The 16,821-nt window shown below is 44.0% G+C and overlaps 2 protein-coding genes across 11 annotated transcripts in view; both read right to left on the bottom strand.

The window, feature by feature from the left end:
* Nucleotides 1–2,408, bottom strand: part of LOC118790835 (misshapen-like kinase 1) — a 43,847-nt gene extending 41,439 nt beyond the window's left edge. For all 5 annotated transcript variants that reach the window (XR_005005529.1, XM_036547912.1, XM_036547913.1 and 2 more), the window contains exon 1: nucleotides 890–2,408. Coding sequence is in view for 4 of the 5 variants with exons in the window: in XM_036547912.1 (XP_036403805.1) it covers nucleotides 890–946 (57 nt within the window). In the remaining variant the exon portion in view is untranslated. The remainder of the gene's footprint in view (nucleotides 1–889) is intronic.
* Nucleotides 2,409–5,166: 2,758 nt separating this feature from the next.
* The window catches only part of LOC118791208 (phospholipase D2-like), a 29,513-nt gene continuing 17,858 nt past the window's right edge, over nucleotides 5,167–16,821 (bottom strand). For all 6 annotated transcript variants that reach the window (XM_036548502.1, XM_036548501.1, XM_036548503.1 and 3 more), the window contains exons 14-24: nucleotides 16,339–16,504; nucleotides 15,850–15,968; nucleotides 14,653–14,766; nucleotides 13,968–14,072; nucleotides 13,241–13,329; nucleotides 10,584–10,697; nucleotides 10,239–10,288; nucleotides 9,244–9,378; nucleotides 8,139–8,292; nucleotides 7,596–7,713; nucleotides 5,167–7,210 (exon numbers count right to left, since the gene is read on the bottom strand). In XM_036548502.1, coding sequence (XP_036404395.1) covers nucleotides 6,986–7,210; nucleotides 7,596–7,713; nucleotides 8,139–8,292; nucleotides 9,244–9,378; nucleotides 10,239–10,288; nucleotides 10,584–10,697; nucleotides 13,241–13,329; nucleotides 13,968–14,072; nucleotides 14,653–14,766; nucleotides 15,850–15,968; nucleotides 16,339–16,504 — 1,389 coding nt within the window. In that variant the 3' untranslated portion in view covers nucleotides 5,167–6,985. The remainder of the gene's footprint in view (nucleotides 7,211–7,595; nucleotides 7,714–8,138; nucleotides 8,293–9,243; nucleotides 9,379–10,238; nucleotides 10,289–10,583; nucleotides 10,698–13,240; nucleotides 13,330–13,967; nucleotides 14,073–14,652; nucleotides 14,767–15,849; nucleotides 15,969–16,338; nucleotides 16,505–16,821) is intronic.

Genomic DNA, 16,821 nt, shown 5'->3' with positions numbered 1-16,821 from the left:
GACCTACTGTACATACGCACAGATTGTCGAGCAGAATATTCAGATACCTAGCTAGCTGATGATGAATCACTTTAAATTAATGTAAATTTTAAGTTTAGCTGACAGCATACAGTAGCTACCCAGCTAGCCAGCTACCTGCTGTCAAATGGAGCGCACATAACAGGCCCGGCCACACCAATTTACACAAACAGAAAGTTGCATATAGGCCGAGACGTGACCTATCCTCGGACTGGCAAGCATTTTTTCAACGTTAAGCGAGGAGAAAACTTTAAAAGGTATTTATCACAAACGTAGCTGGCTAGATAATCGGTCGCGCTGTAAATGTCCCCACACACGTAGCTCGCTAGCTAACTAGTCCCAGTCGAGCTCTGACCGGCAGTAGCGATCTGGATAATCAACAGCGAGCTATCTCAGCCATCTAACAAAATGAGATTAAGTTTAGCCCAAGCGCCAGCGTTAAATGCTTTACATAGCCATTCCCTAACTTAGCTAGTGGGGTAATTTCACTTCCTTCCAAGTTCGCCAGTTCCTTGAAAGTATTAGCTACTAGACAGCGAACGTCAGCTAAATATTTTGCTACTACGCAGACACATGATATGCAGTGAGTTTTAAAGAGTACACTGCACTTGTAGCTAGCCTGCTAATTTAGCTACGCCGTGTTTGGCTTAATAGCCAACTTTGATACTTGCAGCTGTTCTTCCTGGTGTAGCTATGCACTAACGGAGTATTTGTGAAAAGCGAGCTCCGAAATATGAGATATGATTAGTGAAATATGAGCTAAATAGAGTTAACTCGCTTCAGTGATATGACTCCACAACTGGGTTTCACTTTAACTAAACCAGCTAGACAGCCAGACACCTTGGTTAAGTAAGTTCCTAATTACACTTACCCGCAGTGCCGCCAGATCGATGTCATCCAAGCTTCTCGTTGGTGCATTTTCAGACATTTTCCTCCGAACTGTCGTTTAAACTTAAACGTAAAATAAAGAAGTATCGAAAAACAACGCACAGTCCGCTTCGGTTGGGGGGAATGTATTATTCCGAGACAGCACTCATGTAGCTGGCTAACTAAAGTTAGCTAGCTAGTCTGGGTCCCGAATAGAAACCGTCTGCGTAAAGTTGGCAAACTAACACATAGCTAGCTAGTAGCTACCTAGTACATACCAATCTAAACATAGCGAGGGCATACGGACTGAAAGCAAAACAATAACAAACTATTAGCTAGCCAGCTATACGTGTACTAGTGTTTTCTCGTCTCACTGCGTAAAAAACGAATAAACTAGCTAGATCCAGCGCTGGCGTCTTTGCCGATCAATAAGGATTTAAATCTTCAAAGTTGCATGGCTGCGTAAGTGCCACTCCACCGGGTACAGTGAGACGGGGATGGTGGTGATGCCATAACACGGACGCTGCGCTCCCACTCCGTGATCATTTCGGCAACGCTGCGTATGTGCGCTTTGCTAAACTGAACAGATCACACCCAACAGACAAGGAAAAAATGGAAAACGGTCCCAGTCAATCCAATGATTAGCCGCTGCTGTAGCGTTACAGTGCGTTGCTCCTTGAGAAGACAGACACGAGTGGGTAAAAATAACTCCGAGGAATTATCGTGGTTAGACAGGTTTATTATTAGTTCATAATCAGAACCCTACCCACGCATGTATTAACGTTACAAAATATTTAGCCAGTTTTTTCTACAAAATGCACCAATTACAACAGAAAACTAGCTAGATTAGCATATTTTCGTCATTCCCGATGTATTAAATATCGTACTGTAATCAATCGGGTGTACTTTTGCCGTTTGTAGCTGGCTAGCTGTCTACATGGCTTTCCCAGATAGCTTGGTAGGTCAATCGGCTACGTCCCGAGCTTACTGTCAGATTATTTCAGTTTTTTATACATCTACTATTGCTCAGGTATGGTGTACTTAATTTCCACTCCCCAGTATTTGCTGCGTGTAGGCACGGTCCTTAGTCCTTCGAGGGAAAATCAAAATATTGCTGGCAAGCTCGCTATTAAGCAAACCAAGCCACAAACGCAGAAACGTCGGCAAGCTTAAAAACGTCCCGACGCTCCTTAGACTTTACATTGGTTCGTCTGGTGATCAGATGCAGCACTGGCGACCACTCTAAGATTATTCCCGACGGGTCTGTTGTAGCTAGCTATCTAACTTATTTCGCCTTGTTTTGGTTACTCCTTTCTTCTTGTGTGCGGTCGCGTTATGACGTTTCTCATCCGCAGGCAGGCGCGCACACAAGTTATTTTTTCTTCCTCTCCACTCTCGCCTTCACTCTTTCTGCTCCGTTCTTCCTGGAATGAGAAGACTACGGTGATCCATCGGGGACAAATCAGCTACTTAGCGAGCTAACGGGCCCGTATCCGAGGTGCTCTCCACCTCTCTCTGCTCGATTCAGGTGTCGCCCAAGTGCAGCTAAAGTACGTTGTCGGGTTACTAAGAGGACCGCATCGGAAGTGGTAGAAAGGTTATTCAAATTGAGATGCATCATTCAGTTGCCAGAACAGGATGGACACAGACATGCTATTCTGTGTGTAAACGTCAGGGCTAAATACAGTTCTACGACAAAACTTTGCGAGTACATCTGATGTTAAGAACTTAATAAGTATTATTGGTCCAGTAATGTTTGCCTGAACTGCACAGAAATACTGGTGAAAAGTTGATAGCAACAGCACAGCCGTTCTGACCTACACTTTATATTTATAGTAGAGCATTGCGAAACATACGCCAGGCAACACGTTTGAAATGATCACTCCGTACACTTAAAAAATTATTAAAAATTTATTTTGTTCATCCATTTTTTGGAAAATAAAATTCACCCCTCATTATTCTGTATAGCATCCTTGCATTTTATGCATGAAAAGAACTGATCTACACTTTTGAAAATCTAATTTCTCAGAAATAAGTCATAAGAAATGGATAAGCATACGATTTCTCCAGTTTCAACCCCTAAAAACAGCAAGGCCCTGACAAGTATATGTTCTCTCCATCTTTCCATATGGTGTACACACTGAATTGAGGACACCTACTGAATGATTCAAAAGCCCCCATCCCCACCCCACTCCCAGTATATATTTCAATCTGAATAAAGTGGTGTCCAACAGTGTGTGCACATCCTTCATTTAAAATAACGTTATTGTAATGTTACTCAGTTCATGGCAATAACTTTCATCTAATTACATAAATAAGAGAGCCTGTTTATTAAAACACCCGTTTGTTATAATTAGTGTGAAGTCACTGCATTGAGAATGAGATACAACATTGAGAGTAATTAGTTTTTAAGCCCTACCCCACAGTTTGAAATCCAACAGGATTACTGGTTTATGAGATAACATGCCACGTATTCCCATCAGTCAGGGGTTAACCCCTCTGTAGTGTTCTTGTATTTCAAAAGCACCAGACCATCCAAAAATGAGTGAATTGCTCAACGAATCAAACAACAGTGATCACCTGTTTCAGGAGGGTATAAACTGACAACAATATTTAAAAAATTTAACAGGGACATAAAAACGTCAGCACAATCTAGTGAACCGCGGTGAATTAATTCACACATCAAGCCAGAGTGAATAAACAGCACACCATTCATTACAGCAATCGTATCCAGATACTCTAGAATGCACTTACAATGGTCCTCAGGGAAATACATGGACGTCTCTTCTCCCTGCATAACAGGACCATAACCCGTCATAATGTCTACAGGACTGTGGCACTGTGATGCACAGTGTATGTTCCCTTTGTATCCTTGTGGCAGTTTGCACAGCACAATCGCCATACACGTGCAAATGGAATGCTGGGAAGGGTTCTGAAGCGTTCTGTTTTTGAGCGACTCGGTTAACATGGACCTGCACCCCTGGAATTTCCGCACACTCTGGAAACAGCTCCACTGAAGCCCATGAGGATTACTGACGGGCAACGTTTGCTCTGGCACCTTCTACAGTGGCGCCACCAGGGAAAAGAAGAGACTCAGGTGTGCAGGAGACTCCCCTTTTAAACTACAAAGAGGAATACCTAGGTGAGGGTGCTACCCAAGCAACGGTTGCCGGGGTTGATAAAAATGTGCAGCAAACACTGATCAGCTGTGGTAATTTTTTCCCCTCATTGTTCATTCATCTGTCTTCTGCTGTGCTCATATGTCAGACGCAGTGTGTTTGCATTGATTCCAGCCTGAGTTCAGCAGAGGCCGTGTCACTTCAGGCTGGATCTGTGAGCCTGAATGATGGGTGTGGTGCTCTTACTATATCTCCGCCTGATATACTTTGCCCCATTTTGCTCCACATTAAGTAGCATAAAGTTTCAATGAATGTGTATGATGTTACTTTATAAGTGCTTGGTACTGGCACCTGCTTTATGGACCAGTAAAACATATTGAATACAACTGAACTGAAGTGAATTTACAGTGAGATGCAGTTTTTTACACCTCTGACTCAAACCTTTACCCTGTCAGCTGTAACAAACACATATACAAGCCTTGTCCATTATCCTCACCAAAAAATCTAATTTTTAGCACAAGGGCGTTAAGATATTTCTAACCCCCTCCCATTCAAAACTGTGGTGACTGTCACCATGTTCACCTCCTTCTGCAACAACACATATTTACACACCCCTTTCCCTCTCTCCCTCTGAACACAGCGATGAAAATTCTGGACCAAGAAGAGTGCTACGTTTATAGTAAAACACTTTGTTGCTATGGTGACAGCCCGTACAAGGCAACAGTGGCTGCCCGGTGATGCTCCCCTGGTCCTGCCCCGCTGCCAATTTCGGTGTCCTTCCCCCCATTTTCCGATATCTCTGTCGCGCACCCTCTCTCCCACCTCTTCCCCATTTCCTCCCCACACTTCCTATCACATCCCCAGCCCCTCTGTCTCCTTCCACACCAATTCTCCCTCCCTCTTTCCTTCCTTCCTTTCCCCCCCTCTCTCCCTGCTCCTGCCCCCCCCCCCCCCCCCCACATTATCTGCTGGGGTCTCACCTGGCCACTACCCATCCCAACATCATTCCCTCCTTATCCCCTCCTCTGCTTTTTATATCCGTCTCCATAACAACCACTACAAGTGTTCCGACAGATACACTGGCAGAGGCATTGAAGGATACAGAAGGAGAGAGAAAGCCAAACCTCTCCACCCCCCTCCCAACAGCAGTAATATGCTCCATTCCTCCCTTTTTTCTCTCTCTCTCTCCTGATTCACTCATTCTCTGCTCCCTCTCTCTCATTCCAGTCCAGCATGTGGTGCAATGGCTGCCATCTGGCATGAGCCATGGCAGACTCCGGTCTCGAGAAGGGGCTGGCATGGAAAACACGCTGGCAAACAGCGACGGGTGAAGGCACCGAAACTACAGTTACCTAGCAATATACAGAGGATAGGCGTGGCGGTGTGTGCCACAGCCAGCTCATACATGGTAGCCTTTTGCCTGAGTGACGGCCATAGCACATCACCATTTAGCCAGAGAGCTGGAGTGATGGGGGACACTGTTCTGCACTATTATTTTTCAGAGATGTTTGGATGTCATTCTGTTTTCTGTGAATGAGTCCAATAAACACCATATACAGCCATTTTAGTAATACAAAGCACTGCACCAGGTTAGAAAAATTAAAACAAAAATAAGAAAAATGCTGTTACAAGTTTAAGGTATGCTCTCCCATCTGTAGTTACAGAGAAGTGACATGTTTGAGCTGCAGACCCCTCTGAAATAGGCAGTCGCTCTCAGAGAGGGTGTGGACGGGGTCATCTTGGGCTAGCAGATTCTCAGGTTTTTCGGGACTGCTCTGAATGAGATAGCACAGAGGGAGGTATCAGAAACAGGGAACACGCGCCACAGGTTTGAGATCCATTCAGCTTTAAATCAGCAGCAAAGATCAGCCCCAGCCCCGGCCCCCTCCCCTCCCCACGTACTCTGGTCTTGGTTGGTCCTGCTTGTGACTCGTCAGTAAATTGAATCATGAGTAAATAACTGAATTATGAGACCGACGGTCTTATTGGACCAACTTGCCCGAACAAATATTCCATTCTTAAGTGTGCACGCTTGCATGTGTACGCGTGTGGGTGTGTAGGGCATTTCATCTGAATGTTTGGAGCATCGTGTGACATTCAGAGCACACGCACGAATGTTTTGAACAGCTGTACAGTACGGAAAAGGCGAGGTCACCCCATGTACAATATTGCTGGAGATGCATCAATAACCATAGTGTCTATCGCAATATAACAAGCTTTTTCCAGTTCATTAATGCATTGTCAAAAATAATTAGCCTACTGTAAACAATGATAAATTAAAATTATTCTAACCTATATTGTATTTTATATCATTATTAGTAGTCCTCTCTCTGATTACTCCACTAGTTGACATGTTAATCCGTATTGTATCAAGCTGTAACCTGGAATTAGTTACCAACTAATAAGTACCACTGAATTTCAATAAGGAAAAAGTAATATAGCCACATTTTCAAATCAAGTCCATGGTGCACAGAAAATACTTTGTTGCCTACATTAATTTTCCTGAAAGAGAATTAAGAACATTCCTCAGAATTCCCATCGGGTTCAAGTGTCTTATCTTTGATTGATCAATCCTTTGAGGAGTTTTTCCCTCTGTACAAATGCTGTATAAGGCCAAAATGTGGTTTCAGTTCATTGTGAAACAGGTTTCCAATTAGCACAAAAAAGGGTAACTGGGGGCGTGGCCCCATGCAAATGCGGCTTTAGGGATAGGTTTGTCAATCGGCACAAAAGCCCCTTTCTTTGCGCTGGCCTGAAACATGTGCAGTTCCGCCGTGCCTGCCTCCATGGGCATGGACATTTGAATGTCATGTCTACAACTTCCAACACTCGACTGTCACTTCTGGCCCTCAGGACAAGGCAAGGTAAACCTGATATCTCTTATGTAAGGCCAACCGATCCTCCGCAGCTGCTGGGACCGCCGCCCCCTCCCAGCAGGCACTGAAGCGGCTCAGCCTCGTTGCTCCTTCCCCCCCTCCCGGTTAGGTCCAGGTCTCTATGGGAACCATCCCTTCCTTGCTGTTGAGCGGCGGGAGCAGGTTCTCCTCGGACAGGAAGTGGAGGGGGAAGTGGACCAGGAGGCCCCGGACGGCGCGCAGCTCCTCTCGGGCGCGCTCAGGGTCGGTCTCACACAGGCGCGCCGTCTCAGAGAGCTCCTTCAGAGCGCGCAGGCTGTGCACGGAGTCCGTGGGCAGGCAGTGGAACACCTGGGGCCACACGCAAAAAAAGGGGATGGTGACAATCTTTGCCATTTTTCCTCGCTTCTCCAGTGGCGATCAATGCACCGGAAATGCTGTGGTACTGCAGACATCGTGTCTGTCACACCATAACAAGCCATTTGAATTAAACTCAACTGGTGGAGTAGAGAGAGGGAAGAGAGAGAGGAAAGATGAGTATAGAAGAGCAGAGAGGCAGGGAAGTAGGGAGGAGTAGAGGAGAAGGTAGGGGTTGATGGAAGAGTTGGTAAAAGCTTTAGAGTAGAAGGGGGTGCTAGGATGTGTTAATAATACACACTATTGTGTGTGTGTGTGTGTGTGTGTGTGTGTGTGTGTGCGTGCGCCCATCTCTCTCATAAGAGAGCTCCATTCTCACCGTGTCATAAATATTGGCATTTGATTTTGCCGTCTTGTTCCACACCTCCTGGAAGAACTCATCACTGATTGGGTCCTGGATGTTGATGCAGGGTTCAGAATCTGCCCCCAAGAGCACTCTGTGGGGAAAAAAAGAACATGTACATAATCTTAATGGGAGTTATAACACACCAGTTGCTCAGGCTAGTGAAACAACTGTACACTAGTATAGCGTAGTATCATTATTGTTGTTTCAGCATAACATTGTATATATTATTACACTTCAAAAAATTCAGAAAATATGATAAAATATATATAAAAAATTATATATGGAATTATTGCAAGTATTGCTATTATATGATGTACAAGTTGCCACAGTGGAAGATAGCTCTTTTAAGAATGGCAGAATGTTTTAATTCTTTCAGAATAGCAGGCGATCGTGTGTGCATACCGTGTGCGTGTGTGCATCTGCAAGTGTGTGCATGCCTGCAACTGTATGCACGCGTGTAAGTGTGGTGGCATGAGACTGCTTCGTGTGCAAGCGTGCGTCCATATGACCCCTGACCTGAAGCACTCCTTGCGCAGGGCGAGCGTCAGAGGCCCCGCCTGGTACTCCTCACCCCCCATGCGGGACTCCACCCTCTCCGTGTCCTCCACCAACACCGCCAGCTCACTGTCCCTCTGCCCCAACATGCTGCGGTCGTTGATGTTCGCCGAGCCTGGGGGAGGGAGGGGCGGGGGGCACAGGGGCAGGCAGTCCGGGGGGGGATAGGCGGGTTTGGCGAATAGTCAGGAAATATGGGTACGCAGCATTATGGCCAGAGCAGAACAGGAAAAAGGTGAGGGTTGGACGGGAAGGAAAGGAGACATGGACAGGGTGAGTTAAACTTTTGACCTCATCCTAACGCTGGACGCAGACACTCCAGATAAGGGCCTGTAATTGGATTAAGGTCAGACTAAGGGCAGAGAGTAGGGGTTAGATGTAGTAGTCTGGAGTGGTTCTTAGGACGCTAAACCCGCTGGTTAGAAACATGGAAGAGTAATAATCCTGTTGTTCCCCCAAGCAGAAAACATCACCTCAGGTGCACCATTATAATATGAATGGATTACAGACTGTGAAAAATGAAAAATTATATGCAGGATTTCTTGTTGGATAATACCATCTGGTTAACAGAAGGCAATGGAATAAATCCTTTGCAGAGCATGCTCCACCTAATCCTGTGCAACAGTGTAAAACTGTTGGTAAGTGATACAATGTAGGCAGGAAAAAATGGATGTTTTCCCAGAACCTCCCCAAATTCTTGTAAATTGCAACGATCTTACAGCATTCAAGGAAAATACAAGTGCAGTTCCAGAGACAGACTGTAGGGGGGATGCACTTTAAACATCTCCCGTATAATCATTAGACCCTAAATGTTTTTTTCAATATTAAAAGTACTATCCAAGAGAGGTACTATAAATGTGTGCTTTTAAAATGTGAATTGTATTGATTCAGTCAGGGTAATGGATGCTTATGAGCAAGCAACAGGCAAACTCAACAATTCATTATCCTCACTGGTGATTGTTCATCCCAGATTGATGACTGTGGGTGGGATAATAATGTTAAATTGATGGCTGTGATCAGTTTTCACCCCTCACCAGTGACTAAAAGTATGATAGCCACGCCTCACCGATGATGTAGCGGCGGTCGTCGGCTATGAGGGTCTTGCTGTGGACGTAGATGAGCTCGGTGACCAGGGAACGGGACAGTTGGGAGTGGGTGCGCAGGCCGCACAGGGAGATGTAATCACTCCACTGGTCCTGTACTGGGAGAGGGACAGACATCCTGGCATCACACAGTGACTGACAGACAGGTACAGCCAATGAGAACAACACAGAGGGGGGACTTCACCAACAATGCAAGCTGAGACAGTACATTTGAGCGCTTTATCCGAGCCCACAATGATTCGGATTCATACAACATACAAGTTCAGGAGATGGACTCAAATATAGGATGCATAGAAGCTGACATCCTGTTTTCCTGTGTCTGTTAGCAAGTAAATGACACTTTATGTATTATTTATTATTTATCCTGTGCTAAGTAGTACATATTGCACCATCTCTTCCATGTGGTCAGGCTTCCTGTGGAAATGGCCCAAAGTACCAATTATTAAAATGAATAACTGGCAACTTCACCGTCCTGCTATTGTGTCCCAAAGACTGATACTTTTCAAATTTTTAAACAAATGTTGGCTCCACATACAAATCAAACAAAAAGCTACTCTCACTCACATACACTTCCTCTTGGCTCTCATTCACAGTGACCATATCAGGTGTGTTTACAAGTTACTCATCAGATAGATCAGTTTCACGTTCATTAGAGGTGAAGCAATTTCATTCTATATGCTTTTTTGGCATATAGATCTGTGCAAATTCCTTGGCTCCGAGAACAAAATCATCATGTCTAGAGATCCAGTTGGTGTAGAATCTTTTGTATGTGAGACATCCATTGAAACACACACAGAGAAGATACACAACAATAAAACACTAAGAGGGAAAAGCGGAGGCAGGCATAGACAGATGGAAACTCCTCAGGTTGAGCGAAGCCCACAGACACAGACAGACAAACAGGCAGGCAGCAGGTTAGTCTAAGACTGAAACAGCAGGAGCACAAGCATATACTCACTTTGCTCCTTTAGTCTGGCAAGTATGGAGAACTCCCCTCGGCACATGGTTCTGAAACACACACAAGATCCGTAACAACATCATCCAGCCCAACACACAATACGTATCATCCACTTACACAGCTGTATATTTGCTAAAGCAATATGGGTTATGTGCCTTGCTCAAGTGTACAACAACAGTGCCTCACTTGGGAACCGAACCGTCAACCTTTAGGTTGCTAGTCCTGCTCCTTACTATAAGTTGGAGCGTTTTTTTATCTGCTTCCCTTAAACAAATGTAATACTTTATTCTTGACAATACATTCTAATATAATATTTCTTTGTGGTATTTTTGGCCAGACTCTCACCTGTAGGTGAAGTGGAGGATGGCCTGGATGGAATTTCCACCCCCTGAGTTGATGTCACCCTCAAACCCAGGAAGTAGGGGGACCACCACAAAAACGCGGTACTTCTTCTGTTCACTGTGTGTACGTATGAGAGAGGGAGAAGAGAAGACAGGGAAAGAGAGAGGGGAAGAGAGATGCAATCTCAGATGAGGGAGACAAGACAACAGGGAGACCAAGAGCTTCAGTCTAAACCCTGCCCCATATCTCTGGTTCTTGGATACTCTGCAGTAGGGCTGGCCGGTATATCGACTTTTTAAGGTATATCGATATATTTTCAAACGCAATATAGGATGAGACAATACCGTTTATATCAATATAGTTTGATGTTGCGTTACATAACCCGTTTCTCCCATAAAGCCGTGCCAGTGTTTGCATCTCTCCTCTCTCACACTCTCCGCACAACCCCCGCCCCCACTCTCCCTCTGCCTCTGCGCGCAAACCAGGTGTCCTATCACTTTTTGCAACACATCAGAACGTGCAACCAGCAGGTAGTGTGCATGTGTAGGCATGCAAATACGGTACAGCTGACAGTACCAAATGCCCGCCCATAATTTTTTGCTTCCTCTGACGGTAGAGATGGTCTTTAGAAATGTAGGTACGTTTTTGGAAATGTAGCCCACTCACTCATTTGCTATTTTTAAACAATGGTTTGTTAGATAGCTAGTTACTACTTTACTATCTATCTAGCTATCTAATGTTTCTCCGTCATATGTCTACACATTTTGACATATTATGCAATATTTACGTTTATGTGACTGTGTGGTCACACTGGTTGCATTTTCTACACTAGTGTGTCTACACTATCGAAATATACTACCAGTCGTTGTATGATGGTATAATTTTCTTCTAAGGTCATTTTAGACTATTTTTGTCATTTTAGATATTTTAAATATGATAAGTATAATATCTTGTTGGTAGCATTTTCTGACAAGATCCATTTGTTGCCTATTAAAAATGGTACGCAACCTAGGGTAGGCTACCTGTGGTAGTATTTCAAGTTAGGGTAGCAAAGATCGATGGCTGCAGATAGGACATTTCAACAAGGTAGGACAAAATGACAGAACACCCAAAATTATTTATGAAAATCAAACCAAAGTTATGAAATGGTCCTACCGATCGTTACCAAGCCTTCTCTTTTTTTGGGGAGGGTGGATTTACAAATAGGCAAATACAGTTACTTTGACACAATTTACACAATTTAGTTATCTTACACTGACTTTACTAACGTGTGACTTATCAACATGTGCTTCCTATCACTAATGTCACTGTTTCTATAACACGTCAAAATCATGTGAAAGTTACTGCCTTTCGGTAGCATTTTTTGACAAGGTAGGAATAGTTTATAGACTACGCTATAAATTCCTGCGACCGGTAGCAAAATCTGATGAGGATGCAAAAATTGGCAGAACATCATATCTATCGATCTTTGCTACCCTATCACAAAATACTACCGCAAGTAGGTTGTGCTACCTTAGAAGCCAAACAAGGTCAGTAATTCTTTTTTACCTTGGTGGTTCGAAGCTAATTACATTATTGTTTTCATTAATTCATCCAACAGCAATTTTGAAAATGCTGTCAAGTAAATTTTAATAATAGGCATACCCTACTTACAATTTATCCATCACAGTAGTCTAGTTTGTCCATCAACACACTCTAATCAATACCAATGTAAAACTTTAAGTAGCATATTTTGATATTCTAAACCTTATCAGGAAAGACTACCAGGATGTAACTATAGAATGTTCTGATAGTCTGAATTACCTTATCAGAAAGTGCTACCAACACACACTATTTTATTTAATACAGGCTATTTATTTATTTATTTATTTATTTATTTATTATATATTTTTTCATGTACATGTTGATATATTGAGCAGCTGTATATTTTCAAACAGGGTAGGCCTGTTATTTTTGTTCTGTTTACTATTCTGTAATTGTACTCTATTTTAATCAGTCTGTTATTGTTGTTGAAAACAACTGAAGGAGCATTCTCAGAGATAAGCCTATTTTTATTTAATATAGGCTATTTATTTTACATGATTTTTCATTTATATGTTTTGCAGCTGTATAAGGAAACCCTGTCTTTGCATTTTATTTTGATCACAGTCTGTTTTAATAAAAGTGCTTGTGACATCTCACATGTGGCTTTTACTTACAACTGAACATTTAGGCCACTTCATAGAAAATACCGAGATATATATCGTGTATTGTCATTCAGCCTAAAAATACCGAGATATGATTTTGGGTCCATATCGCCCAGCCCTACTCTGCAGCAAGCTGCAACCCATGCGGCATGCTGCAGAGAGAGGCCAATGGCGGCCTACCACAGGAGAGCTGGTACTGTATATTCTACTAGCCATTATACCTTCTGTACCTATTCTGTGCTGCATCACAACAAAAGCGACTAAGCATTGTTACAGAATGGAAGCGTGTGGACTCCTCCCACATTACGCACTCAGGGATGCACATGTGACCCACACGGGTAAACCTGCTGACAGCCACCTCTCTAATCTAAATGTACACTGCGCCGAGCTGAACAAGCAATGCGTGAGTGCGTAAGGAAAACAATGCGGTGATGACAGAGACAGTCATTCGGACAGACGGACAGACGGACAGACCTGTGGGCCCGCAGAATCCTGTTCACAATGGCATCCCCGATCTTGTTGTGGACAGTCTTCCCGTCTGCACAGCTGATGAAGAACTGGTTCTGCAGGCACAGCGACAGACAGCAGGGGTCACTCCACTATCAGTGACCCCCTTCCAACTCCATGACTGTCAAATTTTGGACAAAATAATAACTTCCAAAATGAAATGTGCTGCATACTGGCAAAGGCAAGACAGCGCAATGACAGTCGCCCGCCAGTTTGCGCATCGCAGAGTAATCGGTTTGTGTTTGGGTCACAGTGGCCGTGTGTCAGTGAGGGCCAGCCAGTGTACTGTATGTGTTGAGTGTGTTGTAGTGACAAAGTACCACGGTTTCATTCTGGTGCAGTAATGTCTCTGTGTAACAGGGCTCAAAACAGTTCCTCTGACACAGATTTTCACATCGTATGTCCACAGCAGTAAATGCAAGTCATTTCAGCATGGGCTGGTGGGTTAGTCCATATGGTCAGTTGGATTTTGTACCCTAGTAGGACAGACTGACAGACGTTGAGAGTCAGGGAGAGTACAGTCACGTCTCAATCTGGTGCTTTTGTGTCTGTGCCTCACTGAGTCAGTGTTTCAGTCAGGTTCTGTAGTGTGTGCCCCTCACTGAGTCAGCGTTTCAGTCAGATACTGTAATTCTGTGTCTGTGTGTCAGTTTTTTAGCTTGTTACAGCATCCCGGTGGTGGCTGTGTCCGCACCTCTATGTAGATGTAGTGCTCGCTGTTCTCGATGGTGTGGATGTAGGCATTGTGGATGGAACTCTCGCACGTCCCAGCCGACCAGCGATCGACGGACCGCAGCACCTGAGGGAGGGAGGGGGAGAGGAGGAGGGAGGGAGTAGGGGGGCATACGCGAAGAGAATGTGTCAGTGTGTTGCGATCCCCGATGGGCCCCTGCCAGCAATGCCAGGTATGCGAGTGTAAGAATGTACAACAGCAGCATCAAGGAGGGGTTAGGGGTGGCTGAGGAGGCTTTTTTACAAGGACTATGGTTTTGAATATGGTGTTGAAACATCAGCTACATTCTTACACACCAGCGGGAAACATCTACAGCGGATAATGTCAATTGCTTTGTGGAACCACAACGCTAAAATGCACTGTAACAGGATTTGAGTGCTATGACAAAAATCTTCTCGCAGCTCACAAATCTTTACATAACTCACCACATGCACAAATGCATATCACATAACACCGTATGTGCAAATACCGCACTTTGGTGCACAGAGATTTACTGTTTTGTCCAGGGCAGTGTGTATGTTCCCAGCGGGTTGGAGCAGTGTGCTCCACTCTCAGGTCTAACACTGCTGTTGTACCAGTTTTGTACAGTTTACACAAATTTCATTTATTCATGATCATTTACAGTATGTCTGCTGGGCTCCCTTACCTGTACTGAGGCCTTCTGGGACCCTGGGATGGTGAAGGGCAACTGGTCTGCTGTGCTGTGGGATTTGGGAAGCAGGCAGGGGTAGAAGTCGTCCTTGTACTTGTTCTTAAAGATCTGCCAGAATGACATGCGTAACAGAATGAGTGAGTGAGTGAGTGAGTCAGTAAGTCAGTAAGTGCAACAGAGAATGCAAGAGCAGCGAGAGGCAGAGAGAGGGACCGGTACATTCATATGCATCCAGAGCCATGTACAATAGTGCATACAAGCAGGCCATATGAACAACAGTACATGCAAGGACAGACCACATCTGAACATACAGTTTGTCAACCCATGCAAGTACGATAATAACCAGTGACTACAGAATAAGAATTACAATAAGGCCATATGAACAAGAGTACAGACAGTACATTACATTACTACATGTTACAACAGAACATTTTAATGTCAAAGTGCCATATTACCCTGTAGAGTAAACATAAAGTATGCAAGTGTTACAGCTACACAGTGCAAGTGTTGTAAAATGTTATATCTTGTATATTACTTCTGTTGGTTGGAACCTGAGTTTCTGTGTTTGGAGGGTGGGGAGGGGTGCTAAAGGACGGTCACACTATCTTACACCTTCATATATCTGCCTGCAGGATATGACAAATAAAAGCAGCCTTCTTCCTCACCAGCTTTTTAAAAGTACCAGACTCTAAACAATGCAAGTACTGTGGAAGAAATCAAATGTTTGTGCTGCAGTTATACAGAACTTCACACGAGCAGGAAAAACTTCAGTTTTATGATATTCTAGACCCTCTACACCCATGTACAAAATGGGTATCTCTTCATGTATAAAGGTGCATTTCAGTCTTACTTTATAGAACACAACTTCTCATGCTGGTGGCCAGGGTGGGAGCTGGAGCTTTCACTCAAAGGTGTCTGAATAGAATCCTAATAGGCGGAAGGCTGTTGTATCCCAGTAAAATATTAAACTCCTAAAAATCGACACTATTTTAATAATTTACATCTTCAGGATAAAGTAAGGAAATAAATAATGTAATATTTTGTTTCTACAGCATTGAAGGTGAGATAAAACCCTCTCTGAGACCGGCTGTGGAGTTTGTGTGTCTTATTTCCTGGTCATCCTCTCTTTAAGTGCCTCAACCACGAATTTGTGGCGAGGTACATTGGACTGATAAACTTTAACCCCCTGACCTTGGTGAAGTTCCAGCGTTGGACGAAGTGTCGGGCAACATCTCTGGCTGCCTTCCCATGGAGTGCTGTGGACAGGTCCCGCCAGGGCATGCGGGGCACCTGAGAGCGGTCGATGTAGTCTGAGGGGGACAAAAAAACCCAAAATGTACTGTGTAAACAGTCATACAACTATTAATCAAACAACTTAACAAAGAAACCAATCACAATCACTCAAAAAAATTCACCTTAGGTATACTTTTGATTAGACTATTATGCCTATTGGTGTGGGTCATGGTGCTACCAAGCATGATGCTACTATACATGAACCAAGCTGGTCTTTGCCAAATAGGCCACAGCACATAAGCCACAGTAAAGGAGAGGGCAAGGGGGGGGGGGGGGGGGGGGGGGCTAACTTGGGTTGCTGTGGTGATATGAAAGTCTTCATCAAGGTGATTTCTGACATTGAGTCAACATTCACAGATGAGAGTGCCTGCATGTGTGAATGCGTACCTTCAAAAGGATGGTCTAACTGAACCCAGTCCTTATTGATGAAGTTGCTGTAGTCTTTGCCCAGCCAAAAGCGAGTGTTGCCCTTCAGGTCCTCCGGGTCAATTGGCTCTGGTTCTGTTGCAAGAGGCTGATAGCCTGCTCCACTGTCTACAGTGTCACCACCATCCTGGAGGAGACCGAAAATACACAATGTTTGCTTATACTATTGCACGATGCATGTACATACATATACGTACATATATATAACTGTATTTTTATATATCTGTACATATACCCAGGGAAATGCATGACTGAGCAAATCACACGCACTGTTCACAGCAATGGCTGCACACAGGATTTTTTAAAGAGGAACTGAAAAGGAAAATAATAGTCTGAGGGAGCTTCCAATCAATGACCTGTAATGCTGTAGAAAACGGAACATCATCTAACAAATCAATACAGCATGTATGAGCATTTTGTTTCCTCTTTAAATGATTTAAATTA

Source organism: Megalops cyprinoides, chromosome 16 (genome assembly GCF_013368585.1).
Source record: "Megalops cyprinoides isolate fMegCyp1 chromosome 16, fMegCyp1.pri, whole genome shotgun sequence".
NCBI classification, from domain to species: domain Eukaryota; kingdom Metazoa; phylum Chordata; class Actinopteri; order Elopiformes; family Megalopidae; genus Megalops; species Megalops cyprinoides.
The sequence above is the reverse complement of the archived record's forward strand: the minus strand, read 5'-3'. Positions and strand labels throughout refer to the sequence as shown.